Source organism: Grus americana, chromosome 5 (assembly GCF_028858705.1).
Source record: "Grus americana isolate bGruAme1 chromosome 5, bGruAme1.mat, whole genome shotgun sequence".
NCBI lineage: Eukaryota > Metazoa > Chordata > Aves > Gruiformes > Gruidae > Grus > Grus americana.
In genome coordinates this window covers 5,018,572-5,035,000 of record NC_072856.1, presented here as the reverse complement: position 1 = coordinate 5,035,000, position 16,429 = coordinate 5,018,572, and the positions used below count along the sequence as shown (strand labels likewise).

At 40.3% G+C, this 16,429-nt stretch overlaps 1 protein-coding gene across 1 annotated transcript in view; it reads right to left on the bottom strand.

The window, feature by feature from the left end:
• SLC6A5 (solute carrier family 6 member 5) overlaps positions 1-16,429 on the bottom strand; it is a 35,548-nt gene that overhangs the window by 7,402 nt on the left and 11,717 nt on the right. Inside the window, exons 9-14 of the mRNA XM_054826460.1 lie at positions 14,778-14,881; positions 12,178-12,302; positions 7,371-7,483; positions 6,950-7,081; positions 5,750-5,849; positions 12-112 (exon numbers count right to left, since the gene is read on the bottom strand). Of these exons, the coding sequence (XP_054682435.1) occupies positions 12-112; positions 5,750-5,849; positions 6,950-7,081; positions 7,371-7,483; positions 12,178-12,302; positions 14,778-14,881 (675 nt within the window). The remainder of the gene's footprint in view (positions 1-11; positions 113-5,749; positions 5,850-6,949; positions 7,082-7,370; positions 7,484-12,177; positions 12,303-14,777; positions 14,882-16,429) is intronic.

The following is a 16,429-nucleotide window of genomic DNA, read 5'->3' as shown; positions in this document are numbered from 1 at the left end:
TTTTTGCTCACTGTTAAAATAGTTGGTGTCACAAATGCCCAACAGACTCTCCAGAATTTACTTGGCTGGAATCCAATCATCATTTCTATATCTTCACAAAATCTTTGCAATCCTGTAAATAGCAAACGTACATGCAATTAGGTGTGAAAGAAACCAGCTGCAATTTGCTACATAGCTCTTGTTATCTCCCTTGTGTCTAATTACAAAAAAAACCTCTGACTTGTTGGTTGAAAACTTCAATGGAGGCTCTAACCACAGAGGAAAAAATGAGACTATTATGGTGGAAAGCATTCTAATAAAATATTTACTTGGTAAGGATTAAAGTGAAATTGAGCTTTTTACATAGAGATTAAGTGTTCGGTGTGTTTTGGGTTAAAGCATTAACAGTACGTACTGGTTAGCTGCAATTATGTGTACGCTTGTTATATTTCCCCGTGAAATTGAACCTTATTAATACCTGTACAGCTGTCTCAGCACAGACAATATCTGAGCTTCTCTATTCTTGCTACGTGACCAGGGTGCAACTGTATCGCTTCGCGCTAAAACCGGTAACGTCCTGTTACTTTTCAACTGATGTGTAAGCAATACTTAGAATTATTAGAGAGCACTTGTAAATATTTTAAGTTATATTCCATGTTGTTTGAACAAACAGATCGACTGACATGTTAATTCTTCAGATTATTGTATTGATTCCAACAATAAAGTTACTTGAGTTAATAAAAAAGCAAGATTGGAAAATGGGACGTCAGCCATCTCCACAGCTATCTCCCCGGCCATGCCACGGGAAAGGTGTGCTGGCCCAGCAGTTGTTATTGCCCTGCAATAGTAATTAAAATAAAATTGAAATTTGTTCCAGCTTTTCTAACGACACTAAGAGGAGGGAGGTCTGGGGTCCAAGGCTGAGCTTGCCCGTCACACAAACGTTTCAAATTTGGGCCAATTTTATCTAGTAAAGCAGGTGATCGTCTCTGTCATTTGAATTTTACGAAGCATTATTCTGCAGCATTTAGTCTAACTTTTATGATGTGGGGACAGGGAAGAAGCTTAAATATTGGAGAGAAGTCACCGAGTAAGGAAGAAATACTTGGAGCAAAAGTAATAAACTGCTTTATGTTCTCATTGCCCTTATAGCCAGCCACTGCAGCTGCTGAATAGAAGGGATAATCCCCAGGCTTGATCCACCTAATTTTGAAGCCTTCCTGTCAATATAAAAGAGAAATAAATCTATCCACCTGACTGTTCCAAGATTTAAGAAGGTAAAAAATAGCAACGGTTCATTATTCAGTGTCTTCTGATGCACCTCGGAGAAAGCAGCAGGGCTAGATGGTGCTGGGCAGCCCTAAAGGGGCTCAGGGGGTGAGTACAAAGTAAGCCAGTTCAGGCAGACAGCATGCCAGAGAAAAGCTAAAAAACTGTGTTATGAGAAGAAATAGGGAAGAAAAATCCAGAAATTAAAGATGATGGTATTGCAAAACCTGTATTTAAGGGAAGGGAAAATTACAACCTGCAGCAGATGTAAGCTTAGAAAGCTAACCCAAGGTGACCCAGATGTCACTTTTTTTCTGTAACTGTAATTTCTCTCCCTCTTTTTCTCTGACTACAGCAAATGGTCTTCTTCAGAAAACCTCTTGTATTTTCTGTAAAATACATGTAATTTTTACGACCCATGGTATCCCCGTACTTCGGCACCTGTCTGACTCCTCGTGTGCTGCTCCGTGTTGTAATAGAGCTTTGTACGCCTGGACCGAGCCTAACCCCCAGCGCCACTGCGTTATGGACCTGAAAGCAGATCTGTGCTGCGACCGAGTGATTTGCCCTGTGCTTTATTTCCCCCGCTTATTGCGGCCCAACGTACCATCTGCAGTGAGCTGCCGGGGAGATGCTCGCACAGCAGCCATCCCTGCAGCGCGCCGTGGTGAGAACAAAACTAGTTTTAAACTAATTGCAGCAGCACAAAGTATGGGCCAAAGAGTCTTTGCACAAAGTTGAAAGCTCGTCCAAGTGTCTCTACTTCAGCCACGCTTGCTGCTGCAAAGGAGGAATACCTGACTGGATGGTTACCAGGGGCTTCTGCCTCCAAATTTCATGCAAACTTCATGCAAATCTGCACAGATTTGTTTGAAACTCCAACTAAAAAATTTAGTTCCTTCTAGGAACTGTCAGTAGATATTCCCAGCCTCAGGCACTTTTCAACATTAGCAGTTCAGGAGTCAAATGCATGTAAACAGATACAGGGATTACACAGTACTCATCTCTTTCCCAGTGAAAGACTGACAATAGGTTCATCAAGTTCCACAGAAAAAAGCAAAGGATGCTTTAGTTAACAGAATGCCAATTAAATCTCAGTATATCTGATCTCCCTCTCAGATCACTCAGGCCTGCTGAATAACTTTGGGAAATAAACAATACATGATATTCCATATCATAATTTCCACTCTCTAAAGTAGAATGATGTATTCGTAAGTGCTGCAGATATAAAATCCCTTAAAAAGGAGAATTCAAACTGAGATACACAACTACTTCAATATTCTGCTACAAGTAGAACATTCAGAATGACTAACACTGCACCGGTTACCACTTGCTTGGACAACGAATCTTCCCAACAACAGACTGTGGAAAAACCGAGCTAGAAGGAGCACGAATAAAGTTAAGGTCATACATTTCCACTTTCCAACAGTCTTTCGCTCAAGCACAAGAATCTTTGTATTTAGCTTCACGTTACAAAATGCAGCGGTGGGAATTGCGCTGATGATTAAATTAATACCTGCAGCTCTAAGCTATTCTTACCAATCATGCATCATAATCTGAACAACTGGAGAATAAACATCTATACCAGCATGCGAAACAAAAAACGTCATTTGACTGGATTAGGTAGCACTGACTCTACTGAAAAATAAACGATTGCAAGGAAATAACCAAGTGTGTCTCTTTTTAATTTAAAAATCTCAACAAGCTCAGCAAGCGGAACATGTTACAAGAACTACAGACAGATTTATCTCATCATAAAAGCACCTGCCACTGTTGTGCCAACCTGCTCGCTATGAAGAGGACGTGTACACAGAGAAAGGTGTCAGTGGAGCATAAAACAGCAATTGTCAGAGCTTAAAAATATATTATGCCAATTTTAAGCACTGCTTGAAGGAATATAACAAGAGCAGCAGCTTCACTTGTATTTACAATGTGCAAATCACAAATATACAAGCTGTATTCCTATGAACAGTCCTTAGAAAAATAGTTTTAATGCAGTGGAAGTAGCTATGATACATTAGTCAAGTGGATAATGATTGTAAAGTAAAACTTTCCTTTTTCACGTAGTTCTTTAGTCTAGCAAAAGGTTAATTCCAGGGAATGAACTTGAAATAGTTTATATCAAAGCCTTTACTAACATCTGTTGGTTAACAATCAGTTGGTACAGAAAACATGGAAAGAATGATTCACAACCAGCAGATCTTTTCTAAGTCTGATTACATTAAAGTAATATGTAACTAAAAAAAAAATTATCTTCTATTCAAGTCTTTCTTTTGCAGTGCTATAACTATTTCTGCGTTATTTTATGTTTTTCATAAAACTTAGCCTTTTAAGGGATACTGAATTTGCTGGGCAAAGCAGGCACTAGCCAGAGCAATTTTGCTTACAAGCCTAATAAAACGTTGTTCCACAAAGGCAGGTTTGTAGTGCTTCTGCCACACAGTGTTCAGAGGAGGAACAGAGCCAGCGTTTGCTCCCTATTTACCTTCATCCTTATTTCAAAACACGCAGAACAAAGAAATTCTACAGATATAAGTAGTTTGGGGGTTATTTAAAAATATTCTAAGCAGGGAAATTTTATCTAGCACACTGATGGCAATGGCTTTAAAGGGGGCAATCTTTTTGGCACAGACCGGGTGATGCTGTAGGTACCACTGGCCAGGAAGAGTGCCAACATCTAGTGCTTTAGCACAGCGATCTTCAGGCACGCTCTCAGCAAACCGGTGAGGAAGAAGAAAGGAAAAAACACCCGACAAACCCTTATACTCCTCTTGAGCATTCCCACTCGCCATCCCTTATGGAATTGTATTGATTTCAGGAAACCTGGGAAATTGGTCAGTAGGATAACCAGGCGCGAATGTCGCAGACGACACGTGCCCGGTGGTGTTTCCACGGGAAAGCGTACATGCTAAATCTGGCGGTAACTGGCGGGAGGGAATGGGCAAACCTTGCGCGTCTTCATGGAAACGGAAGCACAGAGCAATGGCATGACTTGCCAACGTTGATTTTCAAACCAGGAGTTCTGCTAAATAAATCCCCAAAATCCATCTCTTGACTTCAGGAGATATCGCAGAGCATTACACTCAGGTCCTTTGAGAAGACTGGTTGAATGTAAAGCTGATAGCAGTTACCAAGTTAATTTCACTCACAGAGATTACACTTCTAAACCAACTCTAATTAAAATACGTACATTTCAGGGTCATAAAAAACAACCAGCATTTTGATCAACCAAAACATGATTGGTCTAAATCAACTTTTCTCTTAGCGTTTTGACTTTTTCCATCGTATTCCGTAACATTTCCTCTCTAGGTCCTATCTGACTTAGCTTACAACCACCCAGGCCTGCTCGCTGGATTGGATGTCAGTGGAGATAAAAGACACTTCTGTATTTCCATGAAATTAGAGAGAACAAGGAAGAGAGGATTCCCTGTCCTGTCTATAACATTCATTTCTCAAGCAAGAGCAACGAATTCTGCATGTTTTGAATTACTTATGATTTTTTTAATGTGTTTATATTACAGCATGGACCCCACAACGTAGGTAGATCTGGGTATCCAGTGCACAGGACAAGAGCCTAAGGTCATGCCGCTATACATGTGCCTTCAACAGCACATCTTGCGATTATTTTATGCCTAGCTGATACAAAATATACAATTCATTCCTGGTCACAGCAACAGCACAAACAGCCTTATGTTTGCCATCTTTAACACCAAGATTCAGATCTTCCTTTGCTTTTGAAGGCAAGTCTTAAGTGGCACCACCACACTCCAGCCATAAATTAATCATCTGTTATGTAGGGAGATCTCCACCTTTCCTACCACTACCATCTAGGATCACACATTTCCAAGAATCAGTCTCCCAAAAGCACTGGACAAGTTTGGGAGCAAATCACCAGCTGGTAGCAGTTGATGGAGCTGCAGTAGCATCAAGGTAATTGCACTGCTTTATACTAGCTGAGGATCTTCCTCATAATTTAACGTATGTCAACATGGATCCATATAACTGGTGGTGTCGCTATGCGTAATTAATCAGTCTGAGCAGCTGCATAATCTTGATTCTGTGTTATGGACAGATGGGCTAAAGGGAAGGCTGGATGTGTACATGGAAAATAAATCCTTCAAAAGTTGTTAATTGCAAAGATACCACTTCTGGCTCAGGAAGTCTCTGATCCTAAAACTGTTGGAGTGTGAAAGAGTCCCTGGAGAAGTGTCCCTAAATGCTTGTTCTGTTCTTATACTCGTCTCTAAGCATTGGCTTCAAAGCTATTGGTGGGAAAAGGAAATTAGGCTATACGAAAGCCTTTTGAATACACATATTTAAAGGAATCCGATAGTAATGAAGTCCCATTATGCTTCCATTCAAAATAAGGGAATTCTGAGGCTTTTTTTTTTTTTTTTTTTAAAAAAAGCATTACTCCTTTCCTTAAGAATTTTGCATTACCAGCTACTTTACCATATGCTAAAATGTAACTTTGACATAGGCTGTCCAATATTTGTCTTACCATATATGTAGGAAACTCCAACAAGCTCAAAAATGGCAATGATGACAAGAGAGTAAGAAGCTGCGTAAGTGTCCACAAGCTGTAACATATACATTCCACCCTAAAGAAAAAAAAAAAAAAGGATAAAAGAGCCATTACTTGCAGCAAATACCTGGTATCTCTTTTCACCTGGGTTACAACTCTGGTGCTAAGGCAGGCAAAACCGACAGGAGCAGGACCCAGGAGACTCTATCCCAAGTAAGCACCCAAACATTGACCGGACAGAGGCTCATGCCGCACTATAGTTTCTTCCTTCTGGCTGAACGAATGTCAAATCCGACAAGAAAAAAAGCAGAGGGTACACCTGAGTCTGGTAACTAACACACTTTGGGAAATTTTAGTTTCCTAAAATCAATACACCTTTCAGATTAAGGACTGAACTGCGACCAAACCGTCCACCAGCAGTGTCTCTAACCACTTAATGCGACGTCAAAAGCCAAATCGCCATTCAAACCAGGGATATCGTAATAGCCCGTCCAGTTCATCTCTTTGGAAAGGATAGAATGCCCTATCTTCAGGGCAGCGGTTGGGCAGCATAATTCAAGTGAAGGAAGCGCTGGATCCATCCTAGGCTTTAAAACAGCAAAGTTCAGCTGGTAGGTGATGAGGTGAGAGGAAAGAAAGAAAAGGGGGGGATGAATATAATAGTAAAATAGATTTTGTGCACCTCCTCTTGAAATTACTGAGAGTTTATAATGCTGGAGGAATTAGTGGACAAAAGACACTGAAGGCTATTAACAGTAGATGAGAATTTCGTTATGAACTCCACAGTTTGCCAAGACTATTAGTATATACTCTAATCTGGGAGGGAAGGCACCCAAAACTGGTGTGCATGTTTATATGACGTTAATTTTTTTTTTTTTTTTTTTTTAACGAATACCTAGCTTACATGACTACTTTGGAGATGTTTGGCAAGGGATGAATTTTAAAAATCTGATTCTCAGAAAGATTTGAACAGCAAAGTCTTTTAAATATATCTCAGAGCATCCATTGGGGGCGGGGGGGGGGGAGGGAAGAAAAGAAAAGAGACTTTCAGGCTCACCCGGTGTCTTTGCACACGCAGCAGAATTCAGCTTTATCTTTTGCAACTTGTGCAGGAGGAGAACGGCCACCAGAGGGGGACTGGGGACAGACAGCGATGCTCAAAGACAATATTATTACCTGAGTGATCATAGGAAATCCCATGATGAAAAAGGAGATGCAGCACCCAAGAGTGAACAGTGCCTTGTGCGTACGTAAGTATTTGGGGAACTCGTCCGAAACGGAGGTCACTATAGTCTCAATAGTGGCAAACTGAAAGCCAAGATAAAAGGATTCATTTCAGTGTGCAAAACATACACTAAATGGTCCAACTGGATGTATTGGAATACGAGAGACAGTATTTCAAATCTGAGATGGTAAATGTTCAGTTGTCAACACCAAAGCTTCCCCCAAATGATTTCAGCATTGATGGCCTTACTTTATTCCTCTTTTTACAAAAAGGTTCACTGACCGCATGGAAAATAGCGAGTAATCTCATGGTCCTCCAAACAAATCCATAGGAAAAGCAAGAGGAAAAGAAGGGGAAACAAAAGCAGTTTACCATAGTGTCCAATCCAAGCGTCAGAAGCATCAAAAAGAATATTATAGCCCAGAACGGAGAGAGAGGAAGCCGAGTTAAGGCTTCTGGGTAAACCACAAAAGCAATTCCAGGACCTAGAAATGAGAAAAACAGAGGTTGGGGTATCTTGCATCGCGTTAACGTTGTTGACTGAACAGAATGGGGAGACGTGGAGAGTCACGTTTCAAAGTATAATACAATATTACTTTGCTTGATAAAAGACAAAAGATCGGATTCAGTCTCTCCTATTTACAGAAAGATTTAACCTTTACAGAATTTAGCCTCATGTGATTAATTTCCATTTTGATTCTAAGTTTCAAAACACTCATCCTCTCCTACTTTCCAAGCTGCAGACTACATATTTAACCAGTATACTCATATACTGATCCAATACAACAAACAAACAGATATCCTGTACTGCAGCTATGTTTCTGTCCTGTTCTGTGATCAAATTCCTGCCACTGTCCCTGCCAATTAGCATCCCAGCCTTAAATCAACATAGCAATCACCCACACCTCAGTACGACAGGGATGAACGGAAAAGAAAATACTCTTAACTCATCGGCACACAGTCAAACGAGCAGGAGAGAACACAACAAACGCACAGAGCTGATACCAGACACAAGGTAATAACTACCGTGAATCTAAAAAAATACACAAGAAATTCTGAAATAAAGTGCAGCAGAAAAAAATAAGGAAGAGCCTTAACCAGGAATTTTCCTTTCTTTGTTGCTTTGATATCTTGGGTATATTTTTTATTGACTGTAAAGTAAAAATATTTTTTACAAGTATGCTTAGATTTGCCTTGGAGAAAGAGCTGCAGGAATGTGGTGGTAGCATTACAGCGGGTGGCACTTCTCTATTTATCCCAGCCGAAAGGGTGCCCGCTTCAAATGCCCTGAAGGATGTTTCCTATCAGGCAAGATACAAATTAAAGCCAAGTTGTGCCGATGCCATGACCCATGCCCACAAGAAGGGGCTCCAAACTCACTCTGCCCTGGCCATTTCTAATCTGAATTATGGGATCCCATTTCTCATGGCTCCCCACACCGTTTCTGTTTGAGAGAGGACCGTGACACTCTCACATACTGAGAAAAAACACACGGTTTCAGTAGCATGTGAAATAATCTCCATGGGCAACTTGTGAAGTGTTTGGAGTTCCTTCTGAACAAAAGACAAATACGAGAGTTAACGACATTGTAAAAAAAGAAAAAAAAACCCAACACTGTACATGACTCATTAAGTGCTGCTGCCTTTAAAATGTGCTGTGCTCAGAAAAATGGCTTTTTGGAATAGAAAGGTGCATGTGGAACTGCTAGGTATTCATGAATACGTGCTTTCGTCTCTTGATTAAAGATTTCTTCTTGACTATTAGAGATAAGGGCTCTGTTTGCACTAGCTTCCTGCATGTAGGAGTTTAATTAAGTCTCGGAATAACGAGTTCCCATTAATCACACTTTTAGAAAAAGTTTAATTATAGAATATCAAAGTGCAAATCTCTCCATCTCGGCCCCTCATAACTCTCCAAGATATCACGTGCCAGGGAGCATCCAAGCACAGGCAAATGGTCACAGGGAGGCTGGCTCCCAACCTCTCCATCTTCAGAGATTTAGAGGGATATGAACTTTTTCTAAATGGCTATTAAAGCCAGGAAAACTCCAAAGGTTTTATATGTGTTTAAACAAAAAAAAAGTCAAATGACCTTGAACTTTCATTTTAAATTACTACAATTTTTCAACTGCAGTATGTTCTTAATCAAACTGAGAGAGAAGAACAAAAATAGATTGTCCTGTCTTTCCCTCCATGAACAGTGTTTGATTTGCTCATCAGGTACATGAGTTTTTCCTGAAAGGAAGATTCTAAATGAAAAAAATACCTCAGATTCAGATTCATAAGGGAAAAAAAAAATCCCCTCTCATTGCCATTAACAATTTCATTCAAGGTTTTAAAAACCATCATCATCATTTCTGCTGTTTTCTCCTTCACTATGAAAAGAAATACAACTTTAGAATAAAGAAAAGGTAGGCAGAGACAAGGGCTGGCTCTTCTCCCCACTTGCTGAGTCTGCTTGTTAATTCTGTTAATTCAATGTCTAACTCAGTCTGCAATTACCCCCAATCTTCACTCTCTTCCTACGGTACTCTCTTCTTCTATTATGTGACTAAATTTTGTTTCCCCCGTCACAGAGAACAGTGAAGCCTCACCCTCGTGAAATATTTTTAAATGGCCTAAACGGGTTCTTACAAATGCACTGACAGCCCTACAGTGAGATTGTCTTGTGACGGCTTTTTTTTCACCTCCCCTGGAACAGCTGCTGAAACAGCTGGGAACAGAGAGAGCTCCAGCCTGCGACTAGTCGCTCACTCAAAGACCACCACCAAGCACTCAACAGAAACGGGATTGCCATCCGCTGCGCTAAATATTGTGTCATCTCCAGGGACATGAACCAGCTGACCCAAGCGTTTCCTCCACCACCCCTAACAGCTATGTCTCTCCATGTCCCCTTCTGTCCATCCCTTCGGAGCTTCCACTGCAGCTTCACTCAGGCACGGCTTCTCTGAGCAGGATTTGAACCTAACTCCTTATAATAATTTCAGTGACTGCAGTGACATTTGGATTTCAGGGTTGGGGTTTTCGGTTGTTATTTGTTTCAGGATGGAGGTAAAAATAAAAAGATTAATGGAAACATTACTCCTAAAACACCTGGCCTCACATGGAGTTTTTCCAAACATAATGGTCTAATCCAGCCAGAAAACAGGGACAAGAATGAAACTTTTCTGCTCCCACTTACGTGACTGGCAGGACCAAAAAGAAGAGACAAGGCACTGAAGACTGAATTGACATTGCATTAGCTTGCAAGTGCAGTATCCCCAACGACTTGCTGTCAAGAAACAGCTTGCCAGCTGACCATCCTATGAAATTCTTCCCTCAGAACCCCCAGCTGAATCTGCAGCCCGGTTAGCAGCCCATCGCACCACGGCTCAACCGGTGCAAGCCCCAGACTAGCTAACTCCTTGCAACAACCGCAGCTCACTAGCTTCCTCTCACCCCAACATCTGGGCTGCCACGTACCAAGTGAAGGAGCTGCAGAAATGGCATGTGGCCCGGCAGCTTTATTTGCATCTCCGAGGTCAGAAGTACTGCAACGTCTGTGGGATTAGCCATGGTTCAGTTTACAGAGAAGGAATAAGCAAAAGGAAACTAAGAGCCTTTACTTCTCCTTAACCAGCAGCAAGATTTTGTTCCCTTCTCTGTTGTCCTCCTTTAACTTGTAGTAGCTGGTTTCTAATAAACAATTAGAAACATTAGAATTCCGAGAAAAGGTACTTTTTCAGGAAAAAATAGAGAATGCTTCACCTGCTTCACTGGCTCTTGTTCCTCCAACTACAGGATTTCTGTGTCCCCCCCTTGTGATGTCTGCTTTCCACTTCGCTCCCACAACATTGTTAAATGCACGTTAACCTTCATACCTAAGTTGTGCAGAATGAGCTATGAATAATACCATACAAAGCCTTGATTTCTATCCCCTGTTGTCACTGCTGCAATTTCTGAATCATGATGCTCAGTCAGCCAGGTACCTTGGGCTACATATAGCAGCTTGTGGCATTGTATTTATCCACACAATAAACCTGTCAGAAAAACGTTTAGTGTTTTCATATTTAACGCAGACAGTGAGACACGTCATGTACAGAAGCCATAAGTACGTGACATTCACTTTTTGAACTCGTCAGTCCTTCTCCCGTTCAGAGCCTCCTCTTGCTCTGTGCTATCATGGGTTGGGGGGAAATAACATTGTCTCAGAGAGACGTTAATCAGTTCTCTTCAGCGCTTTGAAACGACTGTATCGTGTTGAAAGCTAACACAATACACTTAACACCCTCGTGTGCTCACAGAAACAGCTATGGTGGGGGAATCATAAATACGTTATTACAAAATTATTACAAATTTGTCTTTTTAACACAGTTTGAAATGGTCTTAAAGATCTGGGAGTTGGTTGGCTGAGAGCCAAAGTGCTGCACATTGCACAGAAAACGTAGAACTGGACTATGGCATCAATTATCCCTCTATAATCCCCTCTGAATTTTACAACCCTTTAAACTTCTCTGGATCTTACCCCAAAAACTCCTCCCTTCCTATCTCCCGCTACGTCATACCAAATGATACATGACAGCACCGATTCCTCCATCAGTCAGACTCTTCTCACTCACGTTCAGCTCTACCAATTAAGACCTTGCAGATCCCCGCTTGTAACCATCTCACTTCACTAACCAAGACCTTCTAATCAGTTTTTCAGAAATTTTTTACTTTCCCATGGAGGCAGCTCCTTACTTTCCACAGTTCAGAAGCTCAATCCACCTCTCGCACCATATTTCTCCCACTCCCCACACCACGAAGCCCACCACCCTCTCATCCAGGACTCCCAACCATCATGGACACCTTTTACCTTGAAGAAGACTTGACAAGCAGCAGCAGAGACAAACAAGAAGGCCAGTGATCGTTTACACTATGTGAAGGAGACATCTCACCCTAAGTCCCATCAGTCATTTACATAAAGATTTGATATGAGTCTCAGATTGCTTCTTTCTCTTACCAAACGAGCGATAAGGTATCTTCAAGTAATATCTTGACTTCTCAGTGTACCTTCTCCCATACAGAAATGCCTGCAAGTGGTTTACTAATCCACATCAGCTTGAAGCCCTTATTCCCACCTCCAGTGTCAATGTCATCATTAATAATAGAGCTGAAGGTGTCACCAGGTGCCTAAGTAATGAAACGGTAGCATACCCTACCTTGGTCTGCCACAGCTTCGATATTCACTTTGAGCTCATTTGCCATGAAGCCAATAACTGAGAAGATGACAAAGCCTGCAAATATACTTGTGGCACTGTTGGTACACGTGACTATCAATGTGTCCCTGAAAAGAAAACACAAGAAGCCACGTCACCTTGTTGTAACACACTTAAGGAAGAAGGGGTTTGTACACAGTTAAGGAGTCTCTCTCATGAGCACACAGATCCCGTGGCAACACTGACGAAGGTACACTTTTACGCGTATCGGGTACATTTGATGCTGATCAGAGGTGACAGAAGTCTTCACAACACCGCCAGGAATCCGCTGCGCAAGTTTCCATCACCCACATGCTATATAGAAAGCCACAGGCCAAGCAGGAAGATGAGCATTTCTGCTCTTGGCGTCTCTGAAGAAGGTAGCAACGACGACACGATCTGTAATGTGGTGTTTTACTCTTTGCCTGATGAGGATATCTGCTCACTATATTACATATGGGCTAAACACCGCTGTCCAGGTAGGACGATTTTTGTCCTGCATCTTTCTTGTATTTATAGGCAAAATTTCAGTGTTAAGCTTTCTGTACCTTGCAGCACTCACTGAAATGCCTGTCCGCCTGTAGAGGATTCCCTGGCACAATTTTCTCTTGTTGTTGTTAAGAGAATCTCAAGAAATCCAGCCCCGAATGTCATACTGTACTGGGTAAGTACATGTGACTTGACAGGAAACCAGCCCTCATGATCCCCATCCATCATTATCACAGTCTCGATAGGATTTTTATTTCTTCTTCACAATATGTGTGTCCAGAAAACTTCCCCTTAAACTACTACAGTTTAGGAACAAATAAGTCACTTTAAATGTGGGTTTGTTGTTGGGTTTTTTTAAGTCGGCTAAAATTGCTTATTCCTACTGCTATTCATTTGTCAGGAACAGAACAAAATATAACCTGAAAAGCTGTCAAGAACCTCACTGAGCTGGCAAAATTCTGGAATCTCTAACAGAACATCTCTTAACAGGAATGATTAGGTTAATTCTTCAGGTCTACAGGAAAAAAAAAAAGAAACAAAAAAAGACAATGGTCTGCTTGGAATTATCATGTGTCAAAATCTTCTTCCAAAACTCAGGTAAGTTTTAGGTAAAATATTTTAAGTATGCATTATAAAGTGAATTTATGTAAATTCACTGCAATTATAGATTATTTAATGATGTTTAAAATGAATATGTAACTGAAACCCACAATTTTATCTACAGTATTAGAATGTAATGAATATAAAAATTGAAAGATAAAATAGTCATGCTTCATTTCAATATTCGAGATGTGTTGTAAAATTAAAAAGAAGCAACTAAGCTTCGCTAATTATTTCTGCTTCAACGTTCCGTATCCCTTTCTAACATAGGTAACGCATGTACTTAGACCTGTAAGATTTTTATACTTCATTACCATATATGTCATTCAAAATGTTCATTAACATTTTCCAAACTTTGCAAAATATTGCTAAATCAATGCAGAAAGATAGCGTGATGCTTCTCCCACTTTTTGCCCTGATATTCTGAACGTATTCATTCACCAAAAAAAAAAAAAAAAAAAAAAATCAAAGCCCAGGACAAGCATTTTCACAAATAGAACCCAAAGGATTGCTGAGTGGGAATTACTGTGTATGTAACATTGTTACTTATTCATCCATATTTTAGGTTAATTATATTACTTTTGAATGCTAGCAGGAAATGTTTTTGAAATTCCTTTTTAAAAGCCTGATCCACATTTCTTTTTAAAGGTAAGAATTTTGAATACAGTGCTTAGAAGTTATAGGATATGGGAGTTCAAATCCCAAGGAGCGTGTGCTTTAAAGTCTTGATTGAGGAAAGTTTTTAAGCATGCCCTTGGCTGTCCTGAATCAGCACCTCTGTCACGGCAACAATCAGTAAAGGTTTGCTTCAGTAGAAACAAGATTGGCTTTAAAGACAATAAAATAGGAGTGAGGCATTCTACAAAGGCAATTTGCTTTTGTTTTTTCCACCTGCAGACATTTATCTGGCATGCTTGTTGATGAAAAACTGGACCACGCCACCAGAACAAAAGCGATTTTAAATGTCACAACTTGAAATAACTTCATACGTGTAAAACTACACTAAGAGTAATCAGAAAAAATAACAACATTTAGGAGAGACAAGAATTACATCTATGGAAATTGCACATTAAACTCCTGCATGTCTCTCAACCACAGACTTCAGCCCGTTCTACACAGGGGTTGTTCTTCAGCAGAGGCTGCCAACTGGCACGGGTTCATACCACTGCTCACAGCTGTTGACAGCTTCCCGGGCTGCCTTTCCACCTAAACCTGTTGATTCTGAAAAATGAGGAGCCAATAGGAACTATAATAAGCCTATAGCTTATCTTGAGACTAGTAGATTAGGACCTGGGCAGAAGATACAATACACAAACCCAAAAAAGTTTAAAGAAACCAAACAAACAAAAAACCCACACAAGAAGAGAGAAGAAGAAGAGAGGAAGGTCTTTCAAACCAGATTTCTGCAAGTTGGAAGATGACTGGGTTTGGACAAGACTTCTTTAATAAGACTGATGGGTTTCACTCTCACATACCTGTAGCAATTATTATGAAATTTGTTGTAAGAAGAAAGAGTAATCAGACCTCCCCATGCTGCAGACAACGAGAAGAAAATCTGAGTGGCAGCATCCTTCCAAACCTAAGATAGACAGGAGAGAAAATAGCATTGGCTTCAGGAAAGAGCATTAGAAAGATCAATAACACTATTAAACGTTAAGTGATTAATACATAAGAAGTTAAAATTAACTTTATAGCAATGGATGTTAATAGAACATTTAAAAGCAAAATCCTGCCCCAAAATATATAGTGCCCATCTGATGAGGAGTACTGGTCTTGTTGAGCCCATACAAAATGACAATATCACCCTTGCTGTATATGGAAGGCACAAATATTCAAACTATATTGCTTGATACATATCAGTTCAAACACATTCAGCAAAGAAAATACAAATCAAGAGGAAAATTCTGCATCAAGTACTGATGGTTTATCTGCCGGTGGCGCTAAGTAATTATCTTCTTCATAAGAGTAAGAACCTCAGTGTTGCTTGATGTGCTACTTATGCATGAGATTACGTTAAAATCAGGATAAATTTCTATCATTAGGTGTACATCAAACAGCACAGCCTAAGTTAGGGCTGTTTAGGTGTGAGGACCCAGTTTCCTCCCATCAGAAGAAAAGACATGTTTAGCTGAATCTCTCAAAAAACAAACAAACCACCAAAACAACCAAACATCATTGTTTGGTCTGTAACAAAGTTCTTCAAAGCCTTAAGTGCATTTATATAAAAAATTCCTAAACTGCCCGGAATTTCAAAGGAGTTGGTCTTACTTATCACTTGCAAAATGTTCAAAGCATTGGTATTTCTATTTACAAGCTTTCCTACAAAGTCTGATTTTCCACCCAAGTCCACAGTGCAGAAGTGGAGATACACATACACGCACAGATAGGTGTACCTATACACACACTAACCAGGTTTACGATATTATTTAAACGCTACTTTAAAAGTTACCAGCCAGCAAGCAGCCAATCCTCCATCTAATTGAGTGTAATACACAGCTATTAATTCGTGTTACACTGCAAAGAAACTTGAAAACAGAAGCTTGCCTGAATATTATGGAACACTTACCCGGGGTTATACAGATACTTAGTGTATTCAGACAGCCCCATTTTGCAAAAGGCAGCAGTTCTCACCTCCTTTATTGCACAATGTGGGATCCAAAAATGCTCATATTTAATGCAAAATTAATTTCTGTATTGTTTGCAAAAGATTTAATACTCCCATCACCAAAGGATCCAAATATCCATTATTGCAGAGGATATGAAGGAAATTAAGATCGGCACAATTCATCCAGGAAATTGTTTTCAGCTTTAATTATCGATCTATCAGTGTGATACCACACCGTTATTGAGAGAGGAAAAAATTCTTCGGCGGGAGGGGGACGAGACACCAACAAAACCCACAAATAAAACCAAGTAAATTTCCTGAGGTGTTTCCTGATGTAAAAATCCCTCTAAAATTCCTCAAGAAATGAGTCTGAATTGTAACTCTCACCTCAGGCTTCAGTTCAGTCTACAGATTCCTGCCTCAAGACACCTAAGACCAACACACGGGAGCTCACCTGCTACGTCCCACAAATCCATGGGTGCATTTACGTCTACACAGACACAAATCCATGTGTATTTTTGG